At 36.7% G+C, this 24739-nt stretch overlaps 1 protein-coding gene across 1 annotated transcript; it reads left to right on the top strand.

The window, feature by feature from the left end:
* Positions 1 to 18249: 18249 nt before the first annotated feature.
* Positions 18250 to 24493, top strand: RGS1 (regulator of G protein signaling 1). Its single transcript, XM_514068.8, has 5 exons — positions 18250 to 20395; positions 20759 to 20839; positions 21247 to 21308; positions 22695 to 22858; positions 23610 to 24493. Exons 1-5 carry the CDS (start codon positions 20259 to 20261, stop codon positions 23793 to 23795), a joined length of 630 nt encoding a protein of 209 aa, XP_514068.2. The 5' UTR covers positions 18250 to 20258; the 3' UTR covers positions 23796 to 24493.
* Positions 24494 to 24739: the final 246 nt, after the last annotated feature.

Genomic DNA, 24739 nt, shown 5'->3' with positions numbered 1-24739 from the left:
AAAAATTATGGTCACTGAATGTAGGCTGTCACCAAGCTGAAGATTTCTCTTTTCAAAGACTTACTTTCCAGGACTCACAAGATTTTAGATAATAAAGAATAGTGATCCCTGTGAGATAGGAAACAACCAAAGTGAGCCTATGATTACACAATTTACTGCCTGGGAAGAGTGTCTAGCCTACTGTGTTGGGTAAAGAAACCCAGGGAGAGTCCAGCAGTCTCTGTAAGTTGAAGAGGCAAAAGCTGGGACTTCAAGGAAACTAAAGCAGATAGAATCTGCAGGAAAAAATTCAAGAAAAGAACATGCACAGAGATAAATGACTGTAGAGTTTGTAGAGGGTTCCACTTCAGTATTCAGTTGAATACTGATTAGCATTTGTTTGTGATAAAACTACCAGGGGCCAAGGAAAAAAATGACTAGAAAGAATCAGAAGGAACAATGCTTAGACATCACACAGGGATGGGATTAATCCCAAAAGCCAGAGTGAAAAACCTAAAATTTAAAAAGTATTAGGGAGAGTACTAAGAAGGGCTTTGCCTCACTACTGGGAAAATTAACCTTTGACAAAATATTGCATTGATCCCACTTCACAAAACTTGATTTGAAAAAATAAAAATATTTTCTAGTAACTGAACCTTATCTCAGAAATAAGGACAAGAATATTTATAGGAATGCGAAGTACCTAGTATTTGAAAAAATAAAATACACAATTTCTGCCAAAAAAAATTGTCAGGCATGCAAAGAAGCCTAGAACATACAACCTATAATGAAGAGGATAATCAATCAACTGAAACTTCTGAAGAAATAATACAGATAATATAATTAGTAGACAAGAATATTAAAACAGTTATTATAACTACATCTCATATGCTCAAGAAGTTAGAAAAAAAGATTGAGCATGGTAAGTAAAGTAATGGAAGATATAAAAAGACACAATCAAACTTCTAAAGATGAAAACTACGATGTCTAAAATTAAAAATGCACTGGATAAGATAAATGTCATATTGGACACTGCAGAAGAAAATGTTACAGAACTTGAAGACACAGCAAAAGAAACCACCCAAATGGAACACAGAGGGAAAAATCACTCAAAAAAAGAAAGAAAGAGAGAAAGAAAGAAAGAAAGAAAGAAAGAAAGAAAGAAAGAAAGAAAGAGGAAAGGAGGGAGGGAAAGACAAAGAAAATTTTTGAAAAAACCAACTAGCAGTGATCTGTGGAGTAAATTTAAGCAACCAAATATATATGTGATTGAAGTCTCTAAAGGAGAGAAGGGGGGAGGCAACAGGAAGAATATTTGAAGAAATAATTGGTAAAAAAAATTGTAAATTTGATTAAAAGTATAAGACCATAAAGTGATATAATATCACTTGAAGGCAGACACTCATATGTTAAGGATGTTAACTATAAACCCTAAAGTCAACACTGATTTTTTTTAAAAAAGAATTACAGCTAAGCAGCCAACAAAAGAAGTGATGTTGAAATCATAAAAAAGGCAGAATTAATCCAAAATAAGCCAGAAAAAGAGAACAAAAAATAGATGAGACAAATAGAAAACAAATAGCAAAATGGTAGATTTAACTACAACCATATTAATAACTGAATTAAATATAAATAATCTAAGCACCCCAAATAAAAAGCAGAGCTCATCAGATTGTACTGAAAAGCTAGGTCCAACTACATAAGGCCTTCAAGAAACACATTTTAAAAATAAATACATAAAATGGGTAAAAATAAGATGATACAGGAAAAATATCATGTTAATACCAACCTAAAGAAAACAGTTCTGGCTATATTAACATCAGACAAAGCAGATTTCAGAGCAGAGAATATTACAGGGATGAAGAAGGTCATTTCATAATGATAGAGATGATTTGATCCAAAGGGGCTAAAATTAAAATATGTATACCACTAATAAGAGAGCTTCAAGATAAAGGAGGCAAAAACTGATAAAACTGTAAGATACAAATTTACAATTATAGTTGGAAATTTCAATATCTTCTCTAAGTAATTGGATGACTAATTAAATAGTTAATTAGTAAAATATAAAAGACTTAACATTATCAACCAACTGGAGTTGTCATTTATAGAACATTCCATATAACAACAGTAGACTATACATGCATGCCTCGGAGATATTGCAGGTTCAGTACCAGAATATCACAATAAAGACTGTATCACAATAAAAAGAGTCTCACGAAATTTGTTGTTTTCCAGTGCATTGCAAAAGTTAAGTTTATACTATATTGGAGCCTATTAACCGTGTGATGGCATTATGTCTAAAAAGCAATGTACATACTCTGATTTAAAGACTTTATTGCTAAAAAATGCTAGCAATCATTTGAGCCGTCAGTGAGTCATCATCTTTTTGCTGGTGGAGGGTCCTGCCTTGACGCTGATGGCTGCTGGCTGACCAGGGTGGTGGTTACTAAAGATTGAGGTGGCTGCAGCAATTTCTTAAGACAAAAGTGAAGTTCGCTGCATTGATTGACTCTTCCTTTCATGAAAGATTTCCTTGTAGCACGTGATAGCATTTTATCACTGTAGAACTTCTTTTACAAGTCAATCATCTCAAATCCTGCTCCTGCTTTATCAACTAAGCTTAAGTTATATTCTAAATCCTTTGTTGTTATTTCAGCGGCGTTCACAACATCTTCACTAGGAGTAGATTCTACCTCAAGAAGCCACTTTCTTTGCTCATCCATAAGAAGCAACTCCTTGTTCATTCAAGTTTTATCATGAGATGGAGCAATTCAGTCACATCTTCAGGCTCCAATTCTAATTCTAGTTCTCTTGGAATTTCCACCACTTCTGCAGTGACTCAACTTCTTCCAAAATCCTGTTATTACTGATATTTTAACCTCCTCTTATGAATCACAGATGTTCTCAATGGCATCTAGAATGGTGAATCCTTCCCACAATGTTTTCAATTTACTTTGTCCAGATCCACCAGAGGAATCACTATCTCTGGCAGCTATAGTCCTGTGAAATATATTTCTTAAATAATAAGACTTGAAAATTGGAATTACTACTTGGTCCATGGGGTGTAGAATAAATGTTGTATTAGCAGTCATGTAAACAGCATTAATCTCCTTGTACATCTCCAACAGAGCTCTTCGGTGACTAGGTACATTGTGAAGGAGCAGTAATATTTTGATAAAAATCTTTTTTCTAAGCACTAGGTCTCAATGGTTGGCTTAAATTATTCAGTAAGCCATGCTGTAAACAGATGAACTGTCATCCAGGCTTTGTTTTTCCATTTCCAGAGCACAGTGAGAGTACATTTAGTATAATTCTTAAGAGCCCTAGGGTTTTCAAAATGGTAAATGAGCATTGGCTTTAACTTAAAGTCACCATCTGCATTAGTCCCTCACAAAAGACTCAGCCTGTCCTTTGAAGCTTTGAAGCCAGGCATTGACTTACCCTCTCTAAGTAGGAAAGTCCTAGATGGCATCTTCTTCCAATATAAGGCTGTTCTGTCTACACTGAATATCTATTATTTAGTGTAGCCATTCTCTTAAATGATCTTCAGTAGATGCTCTGGATAACTTGCTGAAGCTTTTACACCAGCAATTGCTGCTTCACCTTGCACTTTTATGTTATAGAGATGGCTTCTTTCCTTAAATGTCATGAACCAACCTCTGCTAGGTTCCAACTTTTCCTCTGTAGCTGCACCTCTCGGCTTCATAGATTTGAAGAGTTACGGCCTTGCTCTGGATTAGGGTTTGGTTTAAAGAAATGTTGTGGCTACTTTGATCTTCTCTCCAGACCACTAAAACTTTCTCCACATCAGCAGTGAGGCTGGTTTGCCTTCTTATCATTTGTGTGTTCACTGGAGTAGCACTTTTAATTTCCTTCAAGAACTTTTCCTTTGCATTTATAACTTAGCTCACTGGTGCAAGAGGCCTAGCTTTCAGCTTATCTCAGCTGAAAGTGACTCCTCTGGATCTCAGCTAGACAGTGATTCCTCTGGTGGATCCGGGCAAAGTAAATTGAAAACCTTGTGGAAAGGATTCACTATTCCAGATACCATTGAGAACATTTGTGATTCATGAGAGGAGGTCAAAAGATCAGTAATAACAGGCGTTTGGAAGAAGTTGAGTCACTGCGGATGTGGTGCAAATAGCAGGAGAACTAGAAATAGAATTGGAGCCTGAAAATATGACTGAATTGCTGCATCTCATGATTCCTTCCTCACTAAGCCCAGTCATTTCTAACTTTTAATTTAAGGTGAGACTCAAGTGACTCTTCCTTTCGGTTGAACATTTAGCGGCCATTTTGGGGTTATTAACTGGACTAATTTTAACATTGTTGTGTGTCAGGAAATAGGAAGGCCTGAAGAGAGAGAGAGAGATGGGGAATGGCCAGCAGTACAGCAGCCAGAACACAAACAACATTTATCAATTAAGTTCACTGATATGGGTGAGGTTAGTAGCATTCCAAAACAATGATGATGGTAAAATCAAACATCACTGGTCACAGATCACCATAACAGATATAATAATAATGAAATGTTAAAATATTTTGAGCATTACCAAAACAGAACACAGAGACATGAAGTAAACACATGCAGTTCGAAAAAGGTGCAGATAGATTTGTTTAACACAGGGTTGCCACAAACCTTCAGTTTGTAAATCTACACTATCTATGAAGTGGAATAAAGTGAAGTGCAATTAGAGAAGATAGGCCTGCACACCCCTTCCAAGTGCACATAGATCATTTATGAAAATAGAACATATTTTGGGCCATAAAGTGTATCAAACGTTTTAAACGTATTGAGATCCAAGCCATACAGAGTATGTTCTCTGTATCTTAATAGGATTAAATTGAAACTCAGAAACAAAAAGATCTTTGAAAAAATCTCCAAGTATATGGAAACTAACTAACACATTACTAAGTAATCTATGGGTCAAAGAAATCAAAAAGGAAGTTAAGGTGTATTTTGAAGTAAGTAAAAATGAAAACACATCAAAATTTATGGGATGCTGCTTAAGTAGTACTTAAAGGGAATTCATAGCACTAAACATCTATGTTAGAAAACAAGAAATGTCTTAATTCAATTATCTCAGCTTTCACCTCAAGAAAGCAGAAAAAGAAAAGCACATAAAACCTAAACTTAGCAGAAAAAATGAAATAAGAATCAGACCAGAACTCAATAAAATAGGAAATAGAAAATCAAGAAAACTGAAAGCTTCTTTAAAAAGATAAAATTTGTTTTTGGAAATATGGACTGCTCTGTAATAGCATCAATATAAACTAGTAAAACCAACTATTCTATCTGCTCCTACACTCTCTACTCACTAATTATTTTTCTATTGCTGTATGCTTTCACACAAACTCCTGAAAATAAATTACATAATTAGATTGTGTACCACATAAATTGTCAATATTCAACAAATTTTTAGTATAAAACTGGCAATTCCGGCCGGGCGCAGTGGCTCACGCCTGTAATCCCAGCACTTTGGGAGCCCAAGGCAGGCGGATGACAATGTCAGGAGTTTGAGACCAGCCTGATCAACATGGTGAAACCCCATCTCTACTAAAAAAACAAAAGAATATTAGCCAGGCGTAATAGCGTGCCTGTAATCCCAGCTACTCAGGAGGCTGAAACAGGAGAATCGCTTGAAGCCAGGAGGCGGAGGTTGCAGTGAGCCGAGATCGTGGCATTGCACTCCAGCCTGGGTGACAGAGCGAGACTCTACCTCAAAAAAAATAAATAAATAAAAATTAATAAAAATTAAAAAGGCAATTTCATGAGTCATCTAATAGATATAAATATAAACATAATGAAGAATGCAATCTGCACTGTTGATTAATGTCTTAATCATAGTGATTGCTCTGCTGTGCCACCCAGATTCCCCCACTTCAGGACTGTAGCATTCATTCCCCAGTTGCTGAAAGTGTTGCCAACCAACACCTCTTAGCTAAGCATAGCTGAAGGGACCTACTTCCCCTAAGGTCCCAGCAACTTTGTTGGGGCAGCTTGCATCCCATAACTAGTCAGCGAATGATTTAAAGGCACAGTCGCCTTGATTCAAGCTGGATAAAGTCTGAGGGCAGGCCTAGGTTCGATGATGACTGCAGGATTGACTGAGGCCCTCGTTGTGACTGCAGCTCAGCCCAATCTCTCTCTCTGCCCTATTTCACTGACCTTCATCCTCCACAGGTATTGAACCCAAAATGCATGCCCAGTAAACTTCCTGCACACAAATCTCTTTCCCTGAATTGGCTTCTGGTCAACCCACATTGCAGCATTTCTCTTTATCTTCTTCAATATGAAGCAATATGAAAAGTTTTTGCACAGTTGGAGGAAAAACAGAACTAATGTACAAGGACTAGTGTATCTAATTCTGGAAAGTTTTGGTTTTATTTTTTAAAAGAAGCTGAAACATAAATAATATATATAATCATTTTATAAATATATATTTAATAAGCATATGCATAAATAGCACATTCTAGCAACTTAGGCTATTTTCATAAAATGTTTCTCTTAAAAGTTGAATTCCACATAGATACCATTTCTCCTAATTTTATCACTGAGGGAAAAAAAAGTCAGGTAATATTTTCCCAATTTTATAGAGTGAATCAAGGCTCATTTTTGATTACGTTACAAGCCCAGGATATCATAGCACTCTAATCAATATAGTTCCTATTAGAGATATCCATCTTTCTGTTTTGAATGACTTGAGGTGCTTTAGATAGGAGATTTGGGTTTATTTTATTCTTGAAATGTTAATGGTGATTGTTTTCTACTTGCTTGTTTTGTTTTCCTTTAAAGGGGAAAAGGGTACAAATGAAAGTGGAACTAAGGGAAATGGAGACTTTTTCCTCCAATAAGGCCTTGCAGGAGGGAAGGCACAACCAGGCCTCCAGAGAGTTGGAGGGATGAAGTCAGAGCTAGGAGCAGACACAATGGATTAGACCACTAGCAAAGGGAAGAAAGACAGTTTCTCAAGACAGGGTTATACTGCGGTTCAGAGAAACAAAAGCAGGCAGAGCCTGATCATGGGTGAGGAAAATTCTCTGTTATCTATTAACCACCATATATTTGCTATGCGATCTTAAGTAAGTTTCCTTATCCCTTTGAGCCTCCATTTCCTTATCTAAGATATGAGTAATTGTGCATACCTCATAAGATTGCTCTAAAAATGAAGTTTTATCGTCTTCCTAGTCAGACTGCTCAATATGATCCATTTTCTCTGGATCTGGTAGGGGTGTATAAGAAAAAAGTGAATTGTAATAGCCAGACACATGTGACTTGGGTCCTTAGCATGTGGATGGAAAGGTAAGCTCAACATGACACTCAGGCTGACTTTGCTTGCCTTCTTTTTTACATTTGTTCTATTTAAGCATGACTGTATTGTTTCCACATTTTTTAAAAAACACTGCAAGTAATATGAAAACAGTAAGCAGTGCTTTTTCAAAATAACAGTACAATAGTAAAGGCACTATTGCCTGTCAGAGCTACAACAGAGCGCTGCCTGCATATCCTTCTTCCAGGGGCTCAAGAGAAAATCACTTCAGTTTAGAATCCCAGAACATATCCAAACTTTCACTAAATCTATGAGTTCAGAATACTATTTCTGAGAAGGATGTAAGAGGAAGTGGTAGGACTTGGAAAATTAAAACAAACTAATTACGAAAATGTCATATTGTTGAGGACATCAGACAGCTAGAGAAGCAAAGAAAATTAGATGAATTAAAATTCAAAAAGGGAAGATCCCTTCATTGGTGGGCTTAGATCACTGACATTTTCTTTTCTGGAAACATTAGCCACATGCAGGCACAGGCAGAAAGTGGGGTTTCAGACTATGCCGATAAAACTCTACAAGGGAAAATAGATATCAGCAGAGCCTTCGTGGGGCACATGGGTTGATGTTGTATTAGAATCTAGACTAGTCCTACCTTGGTGTGGTTGCTCATGCCTGTATTCCCAGAACTTTGGGAGATGAAGGAAGCAGGAGGATCACTTGTGGCCAGGAGTTCAAGACCAGCCTGGGCAACAATCAAAACCATATCAATGTAAGTCTAAAAAAAAAAATAACAAGGAATGGTGGCATGTGCCTGTAATCCTAGCTACTCAGAAGGCTGAGGCAGGAGGATCCCTTGAGCCCAGTTCAAGGCTATAGTCAGCTGTGTTCATGCCAGTGCACTCCAGCCTGAGTGACAGGGCCAGATCCTGTCTCTAAAAATAAAATAAAACAAAATAGTTCCGAACACACAGAGAGCTTTCTATGTAGGATAACTGCTTTGTGCTTTTGCTGCACAGGAGGGTAGAGGCCTTGCCTTAAAAAGCTGAATGAAATCTCCGTCACTCCACTCGGCTGCCCTTTGCTGACTTTGTGGAAAGAAGCCTACATGCACAGTTGCTGGAGGAAGCAATTAGAAAAAGACCTGGGCAGGCTTTTCATTGCCTCAACCCTTCATATTCCAATCATATAGAAATGATGCTCCAACTAACTAAAACTGGACAGAGAAGAGTGGAGATAATTTAAGGCATGCTGATTTCCTTCCCTTTTATTGCTGGGTGCCAAACAATACATCTCAAAGATGGTAAGTCAAGTCATAGTGGTAAAAGTTTGATCCTTTCTTTTCTCACGTACAAGAAATCTGGAGATCGGCCAATCAAGCTGGAACTATGGCTTCATGATTTCATCAGGAACTCAAATCTTTCTATATTTCTGTTCAGCTACCCTTGGCCTCTGGCATTTGCCCTTTTGAAACCACATGGTAGGTGAGATGGCTGCTCAGACAGAGGGATGTAGGGGAAAGGGCAAAGGGCAAAGAACACAAGCTGGTTGGACCTGCCCTCTTTTAAAGTGCCTGGAAGCATAATTAGCACATAGGAAGTATTATTTGTTGAGTAAATAAAATTAATGAATCCTTTATGACCCTGCCTATACTGGGTTACGCACCACCTTATGTCCTCCCAGAATGCCCAGAATTGTACATAATACATGTTTTTTGTTGTTGTTGTTTTGGTTTTTTTCCATTCATTTTTCTCTCTCCAAAATAAGACTCACCTCTGGATTCTTTTATCTAGCAGAGTGACTAGCAGAAAATAAGCATTTACTAAATGTTTGTTAAACCATTGAACAAATTAATGTAAGCCCCAGCCCTTAACCCCTTTATTCAACAAGATTTTTTAGTACCTTCTATGGGCCAGGTACTATTTCAGACATTTGAGCAAAACAGAGAAAGATCCTTGTCCTCATAGATTCTTCATTGTAATGGGGAAGAGGCAGAAAACTAACATAAACATAATATATTGAATTAAATAGTGGGTTAGAAGTTATTAAGTAGAATGAGGGGGAAAGCAGATGAAGATAGATGGTAACAGGATAAGGAGAGGGCCAATTGCAATTCTAATTACAGTGGTTGCAGAAGGCCTCATTGACAAGACAGCATCTGACCAAAAACGTGAAGGAAGTGAAGGAACTGGCCAAGTAGATATCTGGGGATATTCCAGGCAAAAGGAATAGCCAGTGCAAGAGCCCAAAGGCAAGAATGAGCCTGACAGGTTGAGAAGCAGCCAGGGGGCCAGTGAGGCTGGAGGTGAATGAGGGGAGAGAAGAGTAAATGATGTTCAGTCCAGAGGAGTCAGGAATTAAATAATGTCAGGCCCCACAGACCATTATAGGAATTTTGATTTTTTACTTTGGGTAAAATTGAGAGGTCTTCCAAAAACACATGTTTAAAAATAGGTATTTTTTTCATAGTCTATTAACTTAATAAAGAGACAATGATATTAGCATCTGGAACCGGTTTGGAGAGGCCTCTCCTGTTGGGGTATTGAATTTATATCCAAAAATGACCCCTGCTCAAAAATATACTTTAAAAATGTTTTGAAAACACCTTAGTTTTTTTCCTACTGAACTCTAACTCCTAGCATATAAAAACTAACCTTAGTTTCAATTTCCCCTAAATACATCTCAACTAAGTCATTCCTCATTCTGATCTGTTAAAATAATGTGAAACATTTGTTCAGAAAAATTTTGCTTTGTTTGTAGATCATGACTGAAAGACTATAGATTGTACTTGACCATGGGAGACAGTCCTCAAAAGCCCCAAGAGTTTAACTACTCATTGAGGTGATCTATTTTTTTCTTCTAATTTCACAAAGGTAAACTGTTAACAAAGGTAAAGGTTTCACAGTGAAATTGTCTAGGAAAGGAAAGAAAGAGAGGGAGGGAGAGTGGCAGAAGGAAGGAAGAAAGAGGAGGTGGAGAGGGAGGAAGGAAGGAAGGAAGGAAGGAAGGGTGGGGGGAGGGAAGGAAGGAAGGGGAAAGAAGAAAAATAGTTCAGGTACAAAAATACAAGGGTTTTGGCAGAAAAGGCATATTAAAGAAGTAGAAAGAGGAGACTGAACAGTGTTTCTGAGAAAGAAAAAAGCCTGGATAATGTCCTTCTTACTACATAGTGCTGGGCATAGTTTTAATCATTGGTTAATTATTGGTTAACCATTGGTTAATATCAAGTGTTATATTGGATTAGGCATGGCTAAAATAGACTTTAATTTGATGTAATCATAGGTACTTTTATTCAACTTTCTATGAGATTACAAACACCTTTGTCATACCCTCATCTCATAGCAGTTGTGCAATCAAATGGTTTTAGAGCTATCCACAGCTTCCCAGGCCTTCCTTCTCTAGACCAACTGATATTTGATTTGAAAGTTGGGTATGGTTTCTGCCAGAAAGAAGAGAGAGAGAAAGAAGCAGAGAGAGAGAGACAAAGAGAGAGAAAGCCTCAATGTTTCAAATCTATTTCATGATTACTTCCGAAGTGATCTTTTGTGTAAAACACACAAATTTTCTCATAAAAGAGAAGTGAAATTGTGACATTTTCTATGGTATTATTCTACTGTCTTGGAAACTGCCCCAAATCGGGGAAATTCTGTATAAAGGGGGAAAATCCTAATGGACTGATAATTTTTAGGTCTTCTCAGCAGCTTTTAATTTTCCATGAATGGTGTATAATGATTCATCTAAAAATATGAAAGATAAATTATGAAATGTGACCATCTACAAGGTTAAAGAATGTGATTTCCAGGATTGAAGAGGGTCACATAATTCCTGATACAAGTGCTGTATTCTGCAGTGGTTTCAGTCTTGTTGAGAATCAATCAACAGTTGTTCTACAGTGAACAATGAAGTCAGGAGAGGGACAGATCAATTTCAGAGATTGTCCGGACGTTCTCAGCCCCACCATGACATTTCCAATCCTTATCCCATTCTGGCCTCACTTCCCCGCTTTCATGCACATATCAACCTCCTGCCCTCATTTAGTGCAAGCATTACTAATTGCCACACTTTGTCTGTATTGCTCACTCTTTCACATGGGGCAACAGAGATGCCTCAACCTTGCCTAAGCAAAATGTGAGAAAAGAAACCCCAGGCTAGAAAAATGGAACAAACTCCCACACAAAATAGGCCTCTTAATATTTCTATACACTGTTTTTGGTATGTTAAGATCTTCCTGTTGCAACTAAGAGCCTGGTCTTAAGAGAACCAATATGGGGATAAGCCACAAAGTCACAAATAAAACATCAACTTCAGATGAAACAGAACTTAAAACGTTGCAGTGACTACAAAGAGAAGACAAAAGTTACCTGATCTTCACGAAGAAAATAACAGTTTATAGCAGTTCATAAATTTATATTTTCTGATCTTCCATAGCATCTGAAACAAAACATAAAACAAGATTATGAGTTTGTTCTATCTTTGAGTTCCTACCAAATATATTGCCCTGGTTTTCTGTTTTCATAACACAATAAAAAAAATAGGCAAGACAAAACACACAGGAGGAAAAAACATGGGTAAGAAGAGATTGTTTACACTTCAGGATTCTGCTGCCTTTAGAAGTGCAAAATATAAGCTTCACAAGTTGCTGACAGTCATGTTTCCCCAATTTGTAGCTGACTCTGGTCTATAGCAAATTCACAATTTACAAGCATTCTAAGTCCCCTACCCCCTAGTTCAGTCTTAGCTGATCTTTGAGGGGTTAGTTGTTCAACATTTCCTTTTATTACTTAAAGTACCCGAGGGTATTCCAGTTATCTTCCTATTTACCTAAGCTAATTAACAGTCAATATGGGGCTGCTGACACTTGCAGCTATGAAAATCCTATCTGAAACAACAGACAACTCAATATTCCTCCACAACAGGAGGGAGCTGGATAAGATCTACAGTTGGGAGGGATCAATATCCAGCTATAAGTATCTAAGGAAAAGCAGGAAAATTAAATTGAAGTTGGAAGGAATAGTCTGTGACATTAACATCTGAACATACATTTATACATTTGATTAACATATTAATTTACAGAAATCAACTAACTAAATAAAAAAGCAAATCCAAGACAAGTAAATATTGATAGGGAAAGAAGCAATCTGGAAGATTGGCCCAGTGAATGCAGAGTTGCAGTGGTAAGAGTGGCCCTGCATTTGGAACAGGTGGATTGCCAAATTTACTAAATTTTAGGAAGAAGTCTAGGCAAAGAACTCTAACATCATAAGAAAAATGGAAAACATCCTAGCTATGGTAAATTCTGTCTAAATCTTAATTTCTCTGGGGCTAGTTTTGATTGGTATAGAATTTCAAAAGGAGATCTTCCCATGCCACTACCATAGCTGCAAGTTGCTGATGATCGCCTTTGACTTCTAAACAAAGAAAACTGAAAAGAAGTTAGCTGATTTGATCAAACTCACACAGCAGGAAAAGGTATAGCTGTGAGAATTGACTCACAGTCTTTTGAAATGTGAGATTTCAAAGCAGCAAGATGAACATGTCACTGGGATTCAACAGAATCAAAGCCTTTCATTTATTTTTTAAAATAGAATACAAATAAGATGGCAGACAAGGCTTAATAAAAAAAAAAAAAAACCAGAACAGACACAGAAAACAGTGGAACACCACAGACCACTTGTACTCACAATAATAGTAGTATACTGCTAAGCATGGACACTATCTGTTGACTTAGAGCTACTTTCTCAAGTAGGAAGATTATTACTACAAACAAATGTCCGGTAAGTCTGACACCAATATTTAGTAAAATAATAATAATAAAATATATAGGTATATATATTATATACACATATTATATAAATGTATACACTTTATATATAGAGATATATGTAAATAGACATAAAAGCAAAGCATTAGAAAGGACATGAAGAAAGTGGAGTTAATGTGTTTGTCAGCAATAACTGGCATGGTTTTGGAAAGAACAGAACATGTCAGGAAACCTTGAGAAATTTTTCTAAGAAAATTATATAATTAATGAGGAAAAGCAAAGCAAATAAGTCTCTATTGTTAGCCACCTCGATGTTTAGTAAGAGCAAAAGCAAATGAAATCACTGGAATAGTGTTATTAGAAACTTGGAAAGTTAACAGTCATTTATTGAAGTTGCTCTCTAATATTTAAAACATACCTCTGTATTAGGCCATTCTTGCATTGCTATAAAGAAATACCTGGTACTAAGTAATTTATTTTTTTTAAAAAGAAATTTAATTGGCTCATGGTTCTGCAGGCTATACAGGAAGCATAGCACCGGCATCTGCTTCTGGATAGGCCTCAGGAAGCTTCCAATCATGGCAGGAGGTGACAGGGGAGCAAGAGTCTCACATGGTGCCAGCAGGAGCAAGAGAGAGAGGGTTGTGGGGAGGGAGGTGCCACACTCTTTTAAACAACCAGATCTTGAGAGAACTCACTCACCATCATGAAGATCCTCCCCCATGAGCCAATCACCTCCTACCAGGTCCCACCTCCAACACTGGAGATTACAATTCAACAAGAGATTTAGAGGGGACACATATCCAAACTATATCAATTCTGCCCCTTGCCCTCAAGCCTCAGTTTCTTCTCACATTGCAAAATACAAGTGCCCCTTCCCAACAGTCCCCCAAAGTCTTAACACATTTCAGCATTAACTCAGAAATTCAAAGTCCAAAGTCTCATCTGAGACAAGGCAAGTCCCTTCCCCTTATGAGCCTATAAAATAAAAAACAAGTTACTTACTTCTAAGACACAATGGGGGTACAAGCATTAGGTAAACATTCTCATTCCAAAAGGGAAAAATCAGCCAAAAAAGGGGGCTACATGCTCCATGAAAGTCCAGAACCCAGCAGGGCAGTCTTTAAATCTTAAAGCTCCAAAATTATATCCTTTGACTCCATGTCCCACATGGAAGGCACAATGGAGCAAGGGGTAGACTCCCAATGCCCTGTGGATGTTTAGGGTGCAGCCCAAGTAGCTGCTCTCACAGGTTGGAACTGAGAGCCTGTGGCTTTTCCAGGCACAGTGTTCAAGCTGCCAGTGGCTCTACCATTCTGGGATCTGGAGGATGGTGGGCCCCTCCTCACAGCTCCACCCATCAGTGCCCCAGTGGGGACTCTGTGTGGGGGCTCCAAAGCCACATTTTCTCTCCACATTGCCCTAGTAGAGGTTCTCTGTGAGGACTCTGCCCCTGAAGCAGGCTTCTGCCTGGCTACCCAGGCTTTCTTGCACACCCTCTGAAATCTAGGTGGAGGCTGCCAAGCCTCATTCACTCTTGCACTCTCTGTGCCTACAAGGTTAACCACACATGGAAGCTGCCAAGTTTTATAGCTTGTATCTTCTGAGGCAGCAGCCCTAGCTGTATCTAAGACCCTTTGAGCTGAGTCTGGAGCCAGAGCTACCAGGATGCAGACAGCAGTGTCCTGAGGCTGCACCTAGCAGTGGAGCCCTTGGCCAAGCCCACAAAACCATTCTCCTAGGCCTCTAGGCCTGTGATGGGAGGGATTGCCCTGAAGGCCTCGAAATGCCTTTGAGGCCTTTCCCCCATTGTCTGGGATATTAGCACTTGGCTCCCTTTTCCAAGTATCTCTAGTAAATGGTTGCTCCACAGCTTGCTTGAATTCCTCTCCCACAAAAGCTTTTTCATTCCCTATCACATGGCTAGGCTGGAAATTTTCCAAACTTTTTTTCTCTGCTTCCCTTTTAAATAGAACTTCCAACTTTAAGTCATTTCTTTGCTTTTACATATAAGTGTAGGTTGTCAGAAGCAGCCAGGCCCCATCTTGAACACTTTGCTGCTTAGAAATTTCTTCTGCCAGATACTCTAAATCATCACTCTGAAATTCAAACTACCACAGGTCCCTAGGGCAGGGGCACAGTGCAGCCAGGCTCCTTGCTAAGGCATAACATGCATGACCTTTGCTCCAGTTTCCGGTAAGATCCTCATTGCCATCTGAGACCTCCTCAGCCTGGACTTCATTGTCCATATCACTATCAGCATTTTGATCATGAGCATTTAACCAGTCTCTAATAAATTCTAAATTTTCCATCATCTTCTCGTCTTTTTCTGAGCCCTCCAAACTCTTCCAACCTCTGCTTGTTACCCAGTTCCAAAGCTGCTTCCACATTTCAAGTAACTTTATAACAGTTCCCCCCTCCTCAGTACCAATCTTCTGTACTAGGCCATTCTTGTATTGCTATAAAGAAATACCTAAGACTAAGTAACTTATTTAAAGAAAAGTGGTTTCATTGGCTCACGGTTCTGTAGCTTGCACAAGAAGCATAGAGCTGGCATCTGCTTCTGGGGAGGTCTCAGGAAGCTTCCAATCATGGCAGAAGATGAAGGGGGAACAGGTGTCTCACATGGCAGGAGCAAGAGAGATAGTTGTAGGGGACAGGGGCCACACTCTTTTAAACAATCAGGTCTTGAGAGAACTTACTCACCATTGTGAAGACAGCACCAAGCTATGAGGGATTCTCCCCTATGATCCAATCACCTCCCACCAGGCCCCATCTCAAACATTGGGAATTACAATTCAACATGAAATTTAGAGAGAACACAAATCCAAACTATATCACCTTCCTTTCCAAATCCTCTACATGCAGATATTTGAGCACCTCCATCATTTTTGCATTTATGTCATTGTTATGTAACAGAACATTCTATCCCAACTCCAAATAATGTGTCAGTGTTCATTTAGCATAGCTCTCCATTTATTTGGGTTTGGGAATAAGGCACCTCCTTCCATACTTATGAAATTTTATTTGCAAAGCACAGTCTAGAGTCAGACATAACTACTCTCTCTTGTTGAAAGGATTATAAGTGATAGTGTGACATTAAATGAAAATAAATCCAATATGGAATAAGTATACCAGAGATAATATTATTAAAAGATTTCCTCAGTGCTTTCAAGAATGTCTTGGAACACGGGCCTATTATCAAGAACTTAACTGGTAAAATTAGATTTAGGGTGAATGAGGCTTATTGAATCACATAAGCTCAGTTCACTGAAGGTCCCACATACTATTTTCTTGTAAATTCTCAAATTATAGAAAGGAGGCAGTCAGTGTTGACTGAAAGATTAGAGCAGAGTGAGAAAAAGAAACTAGATTCTTATCTTGCTCAGTTGCACTTACTGAGATCATTGAAGTTTAGTGTGTTGCATATATTTGCTCTTATTAAAACCCATCATATTTCTTCACAACAAAATCATAAGCAAGTCTAAAATGTTTAATCTTTTCATTCACACGATATAAAGTTTTCACCAACCCTCTATACACATACAGAGAAAAATCCTTCTAAACTCACTTTTGTTGCAGCTTTTTCAAATTTTCAAATAAACTCTATGAAATTTAGCTGAAACACTTTTAGTAGCCTTATCTATAAACCTTGAAGACCAAGGAAGCTCTGAGTGGTTATGCTAATTCAACAAAGTCATTCAGAGTACTTTTGAAAGTTTGCAAAGCTTTGTGAGTACATATGGGATCCATTTTTCCATGATCCTTCAACATAAAACTGGTCTCTCGCTAGAGACCAGTTTCTCCATTGCAGCCATTTGAACTTTCCAAGGGATGCTAAACACAAATGCAGAAACAAGCAAAGAATAGATACATGTTGATTTTACAGTAAAGACAGCAGTACTTTGCTTCCTTTCTCATACTTCCAGAGGTAATTACTCCTCTGTGTTCTTTTCTCTGTGCATTCCTCTCTGATGGCACCTCTCACAAACATCTGTCAGCCCCACTACACAGTGAACCCCTTAAGACAGAGATTCATTCATCTTTGTATCTGCAGTACTTTATGTGTGATACACTGTAGGGATGCAATTAAACTTTGTTGAATCGAAACATTTTGTTTCAATGGATCAAGCTATCTTTCCACGTCACTGACTTTTCCAGTATGGATACATTTTTATTTTAAAATAGAATATTATACTCATCATTACCCCTTGTCTCACAATTCTAATATCCACAATAAGATTTTAGCAACATTTTAAAAGTTCAAACAACATCAGGTTTAAGGAAAGCACTCCCTATTAGTATTCCAGTAATTGGAGTAATTGAAACCAAATGTTTCCATTCAAATCAGTTCAGCAAAGATTAAAATTTTCCTTATTTTTCCTATCAATATCAACAGCCATAATCTGAAATGTCTTACTGAACCAATCTCCTAGGTATTTTAAAATATAACACTGGGATTTTTAGGGAAGGAAAAGTATTCTGTATGGTACTATAATGATGGATACATATCATGATACATTTGTCAAACTCATGGAATGTACAGCACCAAGAGTGAACTCTAATGTAAACTATAGATTTTAGATGATAATGCTGTGTCACTGTAGGTTCATCAATTGTAACAAATATTTCACACTAACGAGGGATGGTGCTGGAGGTGGAGCTGGAGGCAAGGTGAAAGGTGGGGAGTTGTGGGAACTCTGTACTTTCCACTCAATTTTACTGTAAACCTAAAACTTCCCTAAAAATGAAGTCCATTAATTTTTCTTTAAAAAAAAAGATAACACTAAGACTACATGAAGTATTCCTTTTCCTAGAAACTCGAACCTAGATGTTTTAGCACAGTTTCAAAGAGGGAAAACTGAAACCCAGATCGTGAGACCCACTGTTTTTTCTACTGACGTTTTTGAAATCCTCTACTATTTCAACTAAAGTCATTGATTCAATAAAGTTACAATTTGACAGTTTATCTTTTCTTAGTGAAGTTTACAAAGAGGGGCCAGATAGTGGCACTCTCTTTAAAATTAATAGGGAACTTTCAATGCCCTGCCATGCACTTGTCAGCACTTGCTGATACAACTTGACCAAATTTGCCTTGTTCTGGAACACACAGACTTTGGGTGGATGAGCAAACAGCCTCTGAGAGAGCAGCTGCTTTATTGCATGACTAAGGTGACCTCATCAGCCAATTGTGATACAGGAATTTTGAAAGGACTCCCTCTTTCAAGAGTTTATATTTCTATTCAAGTGTGGAAGCATGCAGTTGTAAATACTTGCACTTCAAAATGTATATTGGGATAGGGGTAGCAAAATGTTGGGAGCATCAGAGCAGTTCCTAAATACACTACAGGCAAAAACTTATTTTGATATCAGACCAGAGTTTCTTAACATAGTATCAAAAAAACACATTATTTCAAAAAACTATTTTCCCTATCTAAAGAGGGTTTAGTTATTTAACAAGTTAGGAGCCCAACATTTCCCAAACTTACTTGGCCCCATAACTTTTGCTGCTGCTCTTGTTCTTTGGAAACTGTCAGTATATTTGGATGATAATACTAGTGGGCTGTTAAAAATAATTTTTAAATCATTTTACTCTAACATAACTTACTCACAATTATCTAGAGGAGTGAGAGGATACTAGATCAACAAACATGAGCAATGTTGAAGATTTTAACAGGAAATTAAGTATGGACTGAACCACAGGAAGTATACAACCAAATGCCTTTATGTCATCTGTCTTTGAGCTTCATCGGTTTCATTAGGGTCACTTCCAAAGTGGCCAGCTCATCTCACCAGTTATCTTTCTTAATGCCTTATGTTATCTTCCCAACATAAAATGATGCTTGTTACATACAATATAATGAGCTCATTATAGTGAAGTTAATGACTGTGTATAAGTGAATTTTATAATATTGTAAATGTGTTTTCTTCAAATATTCTTTATCCTGACGATAGAACCAGAACAGAAAAATTAATACTCCCCTCCCTTTTATCAGCTTTACCTAATACCATCAGAAGCTTCAATAAGTAAATGCTTTTTTGTCCTTTTAAAGGAAAGTATTGTCCTTTCAGGGGTAAAATCCAAGGAGGCTTAAGTTAAACTGGGTACTCTATAAATAAGCCACACTTGTTATATAAACTGTTGAAAGCTTATATTTTACTAACTTCTCTATCCTTATAAATGATTACTCATCTAGTTCCTTGAGTTTTGTTTGTGTTTTAAACTTTAATCTCAATTAAAGCTAAAACTGTTATCTCTCCAGAGATACTGCCAAAATGTGAAAGATCATTACCTAAGAAGTACACATTATTGGTCTATCCAAATAGACTTTTATTTTACCTTGAGCAGTTTTTCCTGTGATACTATGACCTTGGTATCAATATGTTTACAAATTATGTCATATTTGTATACAATTAAACATTTCTTTATTTATGATTGGTTTTAATTAAACTTTATTTTTTCCTAATATGCAAAATATGCAAAAATCAAAGTTTGATATACTAGTTATATTCTTAATAAATATGAAAATAATATTAAAAACCATGCACCCCTTAAAATCATCCTATGTATTGCCAGTCGATGTCTAGCACACACCTTGGAAAATATTAACATGGAAATTTCCTGCCATGGAAATAAGGGATGAGAATTGGAGTGGGAAAATGTGAAGATAGCCTCTTATAACTTTCCCTCCTATCAGATATGTGCAAAATAATTAAACAAAAATTATTTGTTTACTTTGCACTGCTTCCTGCAGAAAAGAAGAGAACTCTTAAAATATTTTGATCAGATGAATTTTATAGTCAAGGACTATCCAAAGCATGGAGTAAGATACAACTCTATGTGATGAATTTCTATGTGAGTTTCTATATGATAAATTAATACGCCAAATGAAACAGTTTATTGAAACATGCAACTTTTTAAAAATAAACAAACATCCTCCAGAACCAAAGACTGATGCTGTTAATGCTTTAGACATGTGACATATGTGTGTGTACCTCTGTATGTTTAATTTTCTTTCTTTCTAATCAAGTGACCTGTTCTCATTTGGTTAAGTTTCAACCACAAGACACCACTGTATGCTTTTTTTTTTTTCAAGATACACGTCACAGCACACCAAGAAAGGGGGAACTTCCAGTGTCTGTGGTAACATCACTTGATAAACAGACTCCTTTAAACAGCAAGTGCCTGTCTGCATTCTACTATATAAAGCAGCAGAGACGTTGACTAGCGCATATTTGCTAAGAGCACCATGCGCGCAGCAGCCATCTCCACTCCAAAGTTAGACAAAATGCCAGGAATGTTCTTCTCTGCTAACCCAAAGGAATTGAAAGGAACCACTCATTCACTTCTAGACGACAAAATGCAAAAAAGGAGGCCAAAGACTTTGTAAGTTTGTTCAGAGTCTCACTTTGTGAATTTTAACAAGTTATCTTTAATGGCAGAAGGATTGAGAATGAATGGAAGAGAGTGTGAGCATTTAGTTTAGCCAGATCAGAGGAGTTAATTGCCTGTTGTGAGTAATAAGTAATATTCAGCTGCATTAAAAAATAAATCTTGATATGGCATTAAATTGGGTAGGAGTTTTTCTCTACACGGGCTCATAAAAATGGGTTCTATCCGAAGATAGCAAAATGTTGTATCAACCATTTTTAGTATTGCCTTATTCCTTAGAGAAATTTATTCTATGTCTTTTTACAAATAAAATGAATTCTGAAGAAATATGAATATTCACTTTTATGTCTTTTGTAGTGGAATGGATATGAAAGCATACCTGAGATCTATGATCCCACATCTGGAATCTGGAATGAAATCTTCCAAGTCCAAGGATGTGTAAGTACACTAATACACTAAACTATCATTATCATTTACAAGAGAAGCCTATGCATTATCTCTATATCCCAGCAAGGGATAAATACTGCGCACAGTAGACTTCATTTCTTTTAAGTAACATGCCAAATAAAATTAGACTATCAGTACCAATGTAAATTGAATACAAATGTGTACACACACATATTGGACTTTATCTATTTGGGTTTTTTCAAATTTTATTGGCAGGTTTTTTTTTCATAACTATAGTAACTCTAAGGGAAGTTTTGCATTTTGTGAATAAATTTTAACATATTTATTAGAACTACAGTTTCAGTTTGTGAAGTTATCAAAGTGTAACAGCCATTCTTATTTCATTTGTGCTTACATTTTAAAAATTGACTAATGTATGTACATTTTGTCCCCTGCAGACTTTCTGCTGCTGAAGTAATGCAATGGTCTCAATCTCTGGAAAAACTTCTTGCCAACCAAAGTAAGTATAACTATTGAATGTTTCTGGGTTCAGCTAAATACTCTAAAAAATTGAATGGCTTCACTAAATATAGTATTCTGGGTAGGATAGTATGCAAAAGGTTGTATTCTAGTTTGTCTGTAGTTACTGATAACTTCAGCATAGTATGCCTCTTAATAATGCTGACTTAGCACTCAATTCTGCCAACTCCTTTTAGACAAATTTGCCAAGACAATTAGGTGTTTTCATAGATCATTATGGAGATAAAATTAAACATTGTGCTGGGATTCTGATATGTAAAAATTTTAAAAGTAAGCCAAATATTTTAATATGTACATTGCCATTTTGAAATCTGCCTAAAGAATGTATTTTTCTACACTTGGATGCAACAAGTATGATTCATTCATCCAATTAATTAAATTATCTTTCATACATTCATCATTCATCTCACCCTTATGTAGAGGACATTGTAGAGGTACCAAGGATTCAAAATCAAAGACAGTCTCTTACTGCCTTGAAGGTGGTTGAGATACATAACATAAATAATTGCATTATTATAACATGATAGTTTTTATGACATAAATATGATAGAAGGATTTTTAAGCACATATAGTCTTGTGGAGATTTTCTGATGAGAGAAGGTAAAGAATGAAATCAGCTTGCCATCCCCTTGTCTTGGGCATTACAATTCTACTGAGATTAGGACCTTTTTCAGAGGTGTAGATGAGCAGTGTGGTCTCTGTCTCTAAAGAGTGAGATTATTCTTTTCTCCCCACAGACACTCTAAGGAGCTTTACTTGGGAATCACATTGTTCACTCTAGCTCAGCTGACTTTGTTTATAATTCAGCTAAACAAATAAATGGTATAGATATGGACCATAAATGGTGCCATATAAAAGTCTCAGTGAATGCTAGCAAACATAATTAGTACATCAGGCCTACAGATCATATATAGGCCTAACATTTTCTGGCTAATATAAATTAGATGGGGAAATTATATTTACTAATTATTGTGATGTTAATGCCTTTTGTCAGTGTTTGCTTCCCTAAAATACTCTCTACTCTGGCTAAGATTTGGCATATATAAAAGATGGTTTTATATTCGGTGGAGCAGAATTTCAATTCGAACAGCGGATAGAAGCAAAACAGTTTGGTAGCCACCATCAAGTAGCAATGTGACTGTGAATGAGTTTGTCTGGCCCCAGATTCCTCTTCTATGAATGAAGAAATTTCAAATGACTTCTCATCTCTACAATCTATAACACAGCTATTTCAGCAGTAGCTGTCTCTTACCTTTGTATGAATAGGAAGCAATTGTATTTTTCTTACAAATTTCTTCTTCAAATTATTCATTTGTTGGTTCATTTAATTTAATTATCTCCCCACCCACCCCTCGTTTCTTTTTAGCTGGTCAAAATGTCTTTGGAAGTTTCCTAAAGTCTGAATTCAGTGAGGAGAATATTGAGTTCTGGCTGGCTTGTGAAGACTATAAGAAAACAGAGTCTGATCTTTTGCCCTGTAAAGCAGAAGAGATATATAAAGCATTTGTGCATTCAGATGCTGCTAAACAAGTGAGTATTAAGCTTATCATCATCAGTTTCTCCATAAAAGACCCTATATGCAGAAATAACATTTAATATATAAAACAAGATAAAATCCTTTTGGGGTATATAATTTTACTTCTACATACTTAGGCATATAAATATAGTTCAGTGCAATGAGAATCTAATTTTCTATATTGGTGAGGGTTTCAGCACAGTAGAATGAAGAGACTGATTTTACAAAACCAGCTGCCATGATGAGGGTGAGGGAAGAGTTAAGGGTATTGTTACTGACCAGAACTGCACGTCAGGGAGTCCTTAATGAGTGCTCTTGTTTTGGATAAGAAAATGCAGATTAGCATAATGTATACAATTGCAGCAGCAAAAGTATTTCCAATTAACAGTATTACCAGATAAATATTCTTGGTCCAAGCAGAAAATATCAACAAAAAGAGCCTTCTTCTCCTGTAAATCTTAAATGCCTACATCACTCTTTGTGATACATGGATCATCTTATGTGGATACTTAAATTTTTCATGTCTGCTTCTTTTGCCTCTCCCAACTATACTATGAGGAAATTTGGAACAAAGACATTTTTGTAATATTTCTTATCTCCTTCGCACCTAGTATAGACCTGATTTTACAAAGGCATTTAAGAGATATTTGAATTGATTTAAATGAGGCCTTAAAATTACTTTCTGAGGTGTTTCAAAAAACAGTAACATCATAAAATTTGCAGTAAATAAAAGTATATATTAGCTAACAAGGTTTTCTTTTTTAGATCAATATTGACTTCCGCACTCGAGAATCTACAGCCAAGAAGATTAAAGCACCAACCCCCACGTGTTTTGATGAAGCACAAAAAGTCATATATACTCTTATGGAAAAGGACTCTTATCCCAGGTTCCTCAAATCAGATATTTACTTAAATCTTCTAAATGACCTGCAGGCTAATAGCCTAAAGTGACTGGTCCCTGAAGGGAATTAACAGATAGTATCAAGCGCAGAAGGAATGTGCCAGTATGGCTCCCTGGGTGAACAGCTTGGCCTTTTTTGGGTGTCTTGACAGGCCAAGAAGAACAAATGACTCAGAATGGATTAACATGAAAGTTATCCAGGCGCAGAGTTGAAGAAGCATAAGCAAGACAAAAACAGAGAGACCGCAGAAGGAGGAAGATACTGTGGTACTGTCATAAAAAACAGTGGAGCTCTGTATTAGAAAGCCCCTCAGAACTGGGAAGGCCAGGTAACTCTAGTTACACAGAAACTGTGACTAAAGTCTATGAAACTGATTACGACAGACTGTAAGAATCAAGGTCAACTGACATCTATGCTACATATTATTATATAGTTTGTACTGAGCTATTGAAGTCCCATTAACTTAAAGTATATGTTTTCAAATTGCGATTGCTACTATTGCTTGTCGGTGTTATTTTATTTTATTGTTTTTGACTTTGGAAGAGATGAACGGTGTATTTAACTTAAGCTATTGCTCTTAAAACCAGGGAGTCAGAATATATTTGTAAGTTAAATCATTGGTGCTAATAATAAATGTGGATTTTGTATTAAAATATATAGAAGCAATTTCTGTTTACATGTCCTTGCTACTTCTAAAAACTTGCATTTATTCCTCAGATTTTAAAAATAAATAAATAATTCATTTAAGATTCTTCTTTCTACCATCTCTTTTAACATCTAAAACTATTATCTAGTGAATACTATATTTTATGTATTAGTTTGGACAGAATTCACAATTTTTCTCTCTGCTATCACAAGGCACAAAATCAAACAAATATAATATGATCTCATGTTCAATAAGAAATTGAAGTCTTTTAAAAAGGGATAGAAAATTTATTTCAAGAAGTAATCTAATTAACAGCATATATTTTATTGTGAGTTAAAGTTCATAAA

Source organism: Pan troglodytes, chromosome 1 (genome assembly GCF_028858775.2).
Source record: "Pan troglodytes isolate AG18354 chromosome 1, NHGRI_mPanTro3-v2.0_pri, whole genome shotgun sequence".
NCBI classification, from domain to species: Eukaryota; Metazoa; Chordata; class Mammalia; order Primates; family Hominidae; genus Pan; species Pan troglodytes.
This window is presented reverse-complemented; position numbering and strand designations above follow the sequence as displayed.

Bases quoted from the DNA above. Each gene is read 5' to 3' on its own strand.
- RGS1 (XM_514068.8), top strand. From the start codon at position 20,259: ATGCGCGCAGCAGCCATCTCCACTCCAAAGTTAGACAAAATGCCAGGA. The intron at 20,840-21,246 runs GTAAGTACACTA...TGTCCCCTGCAG, and splicing joins TCTTCCAAGTCCAAGGATGT to ACTTTCTGCTGCTGAAGTAA. The intron at 21,309-22,694 runs GTAAGTATAACT...GTTTCTTTTTAG, and splicing joins AAAACTTCTTGCCAACCAAA to CTGGTCAAAATGTCTTTGGA.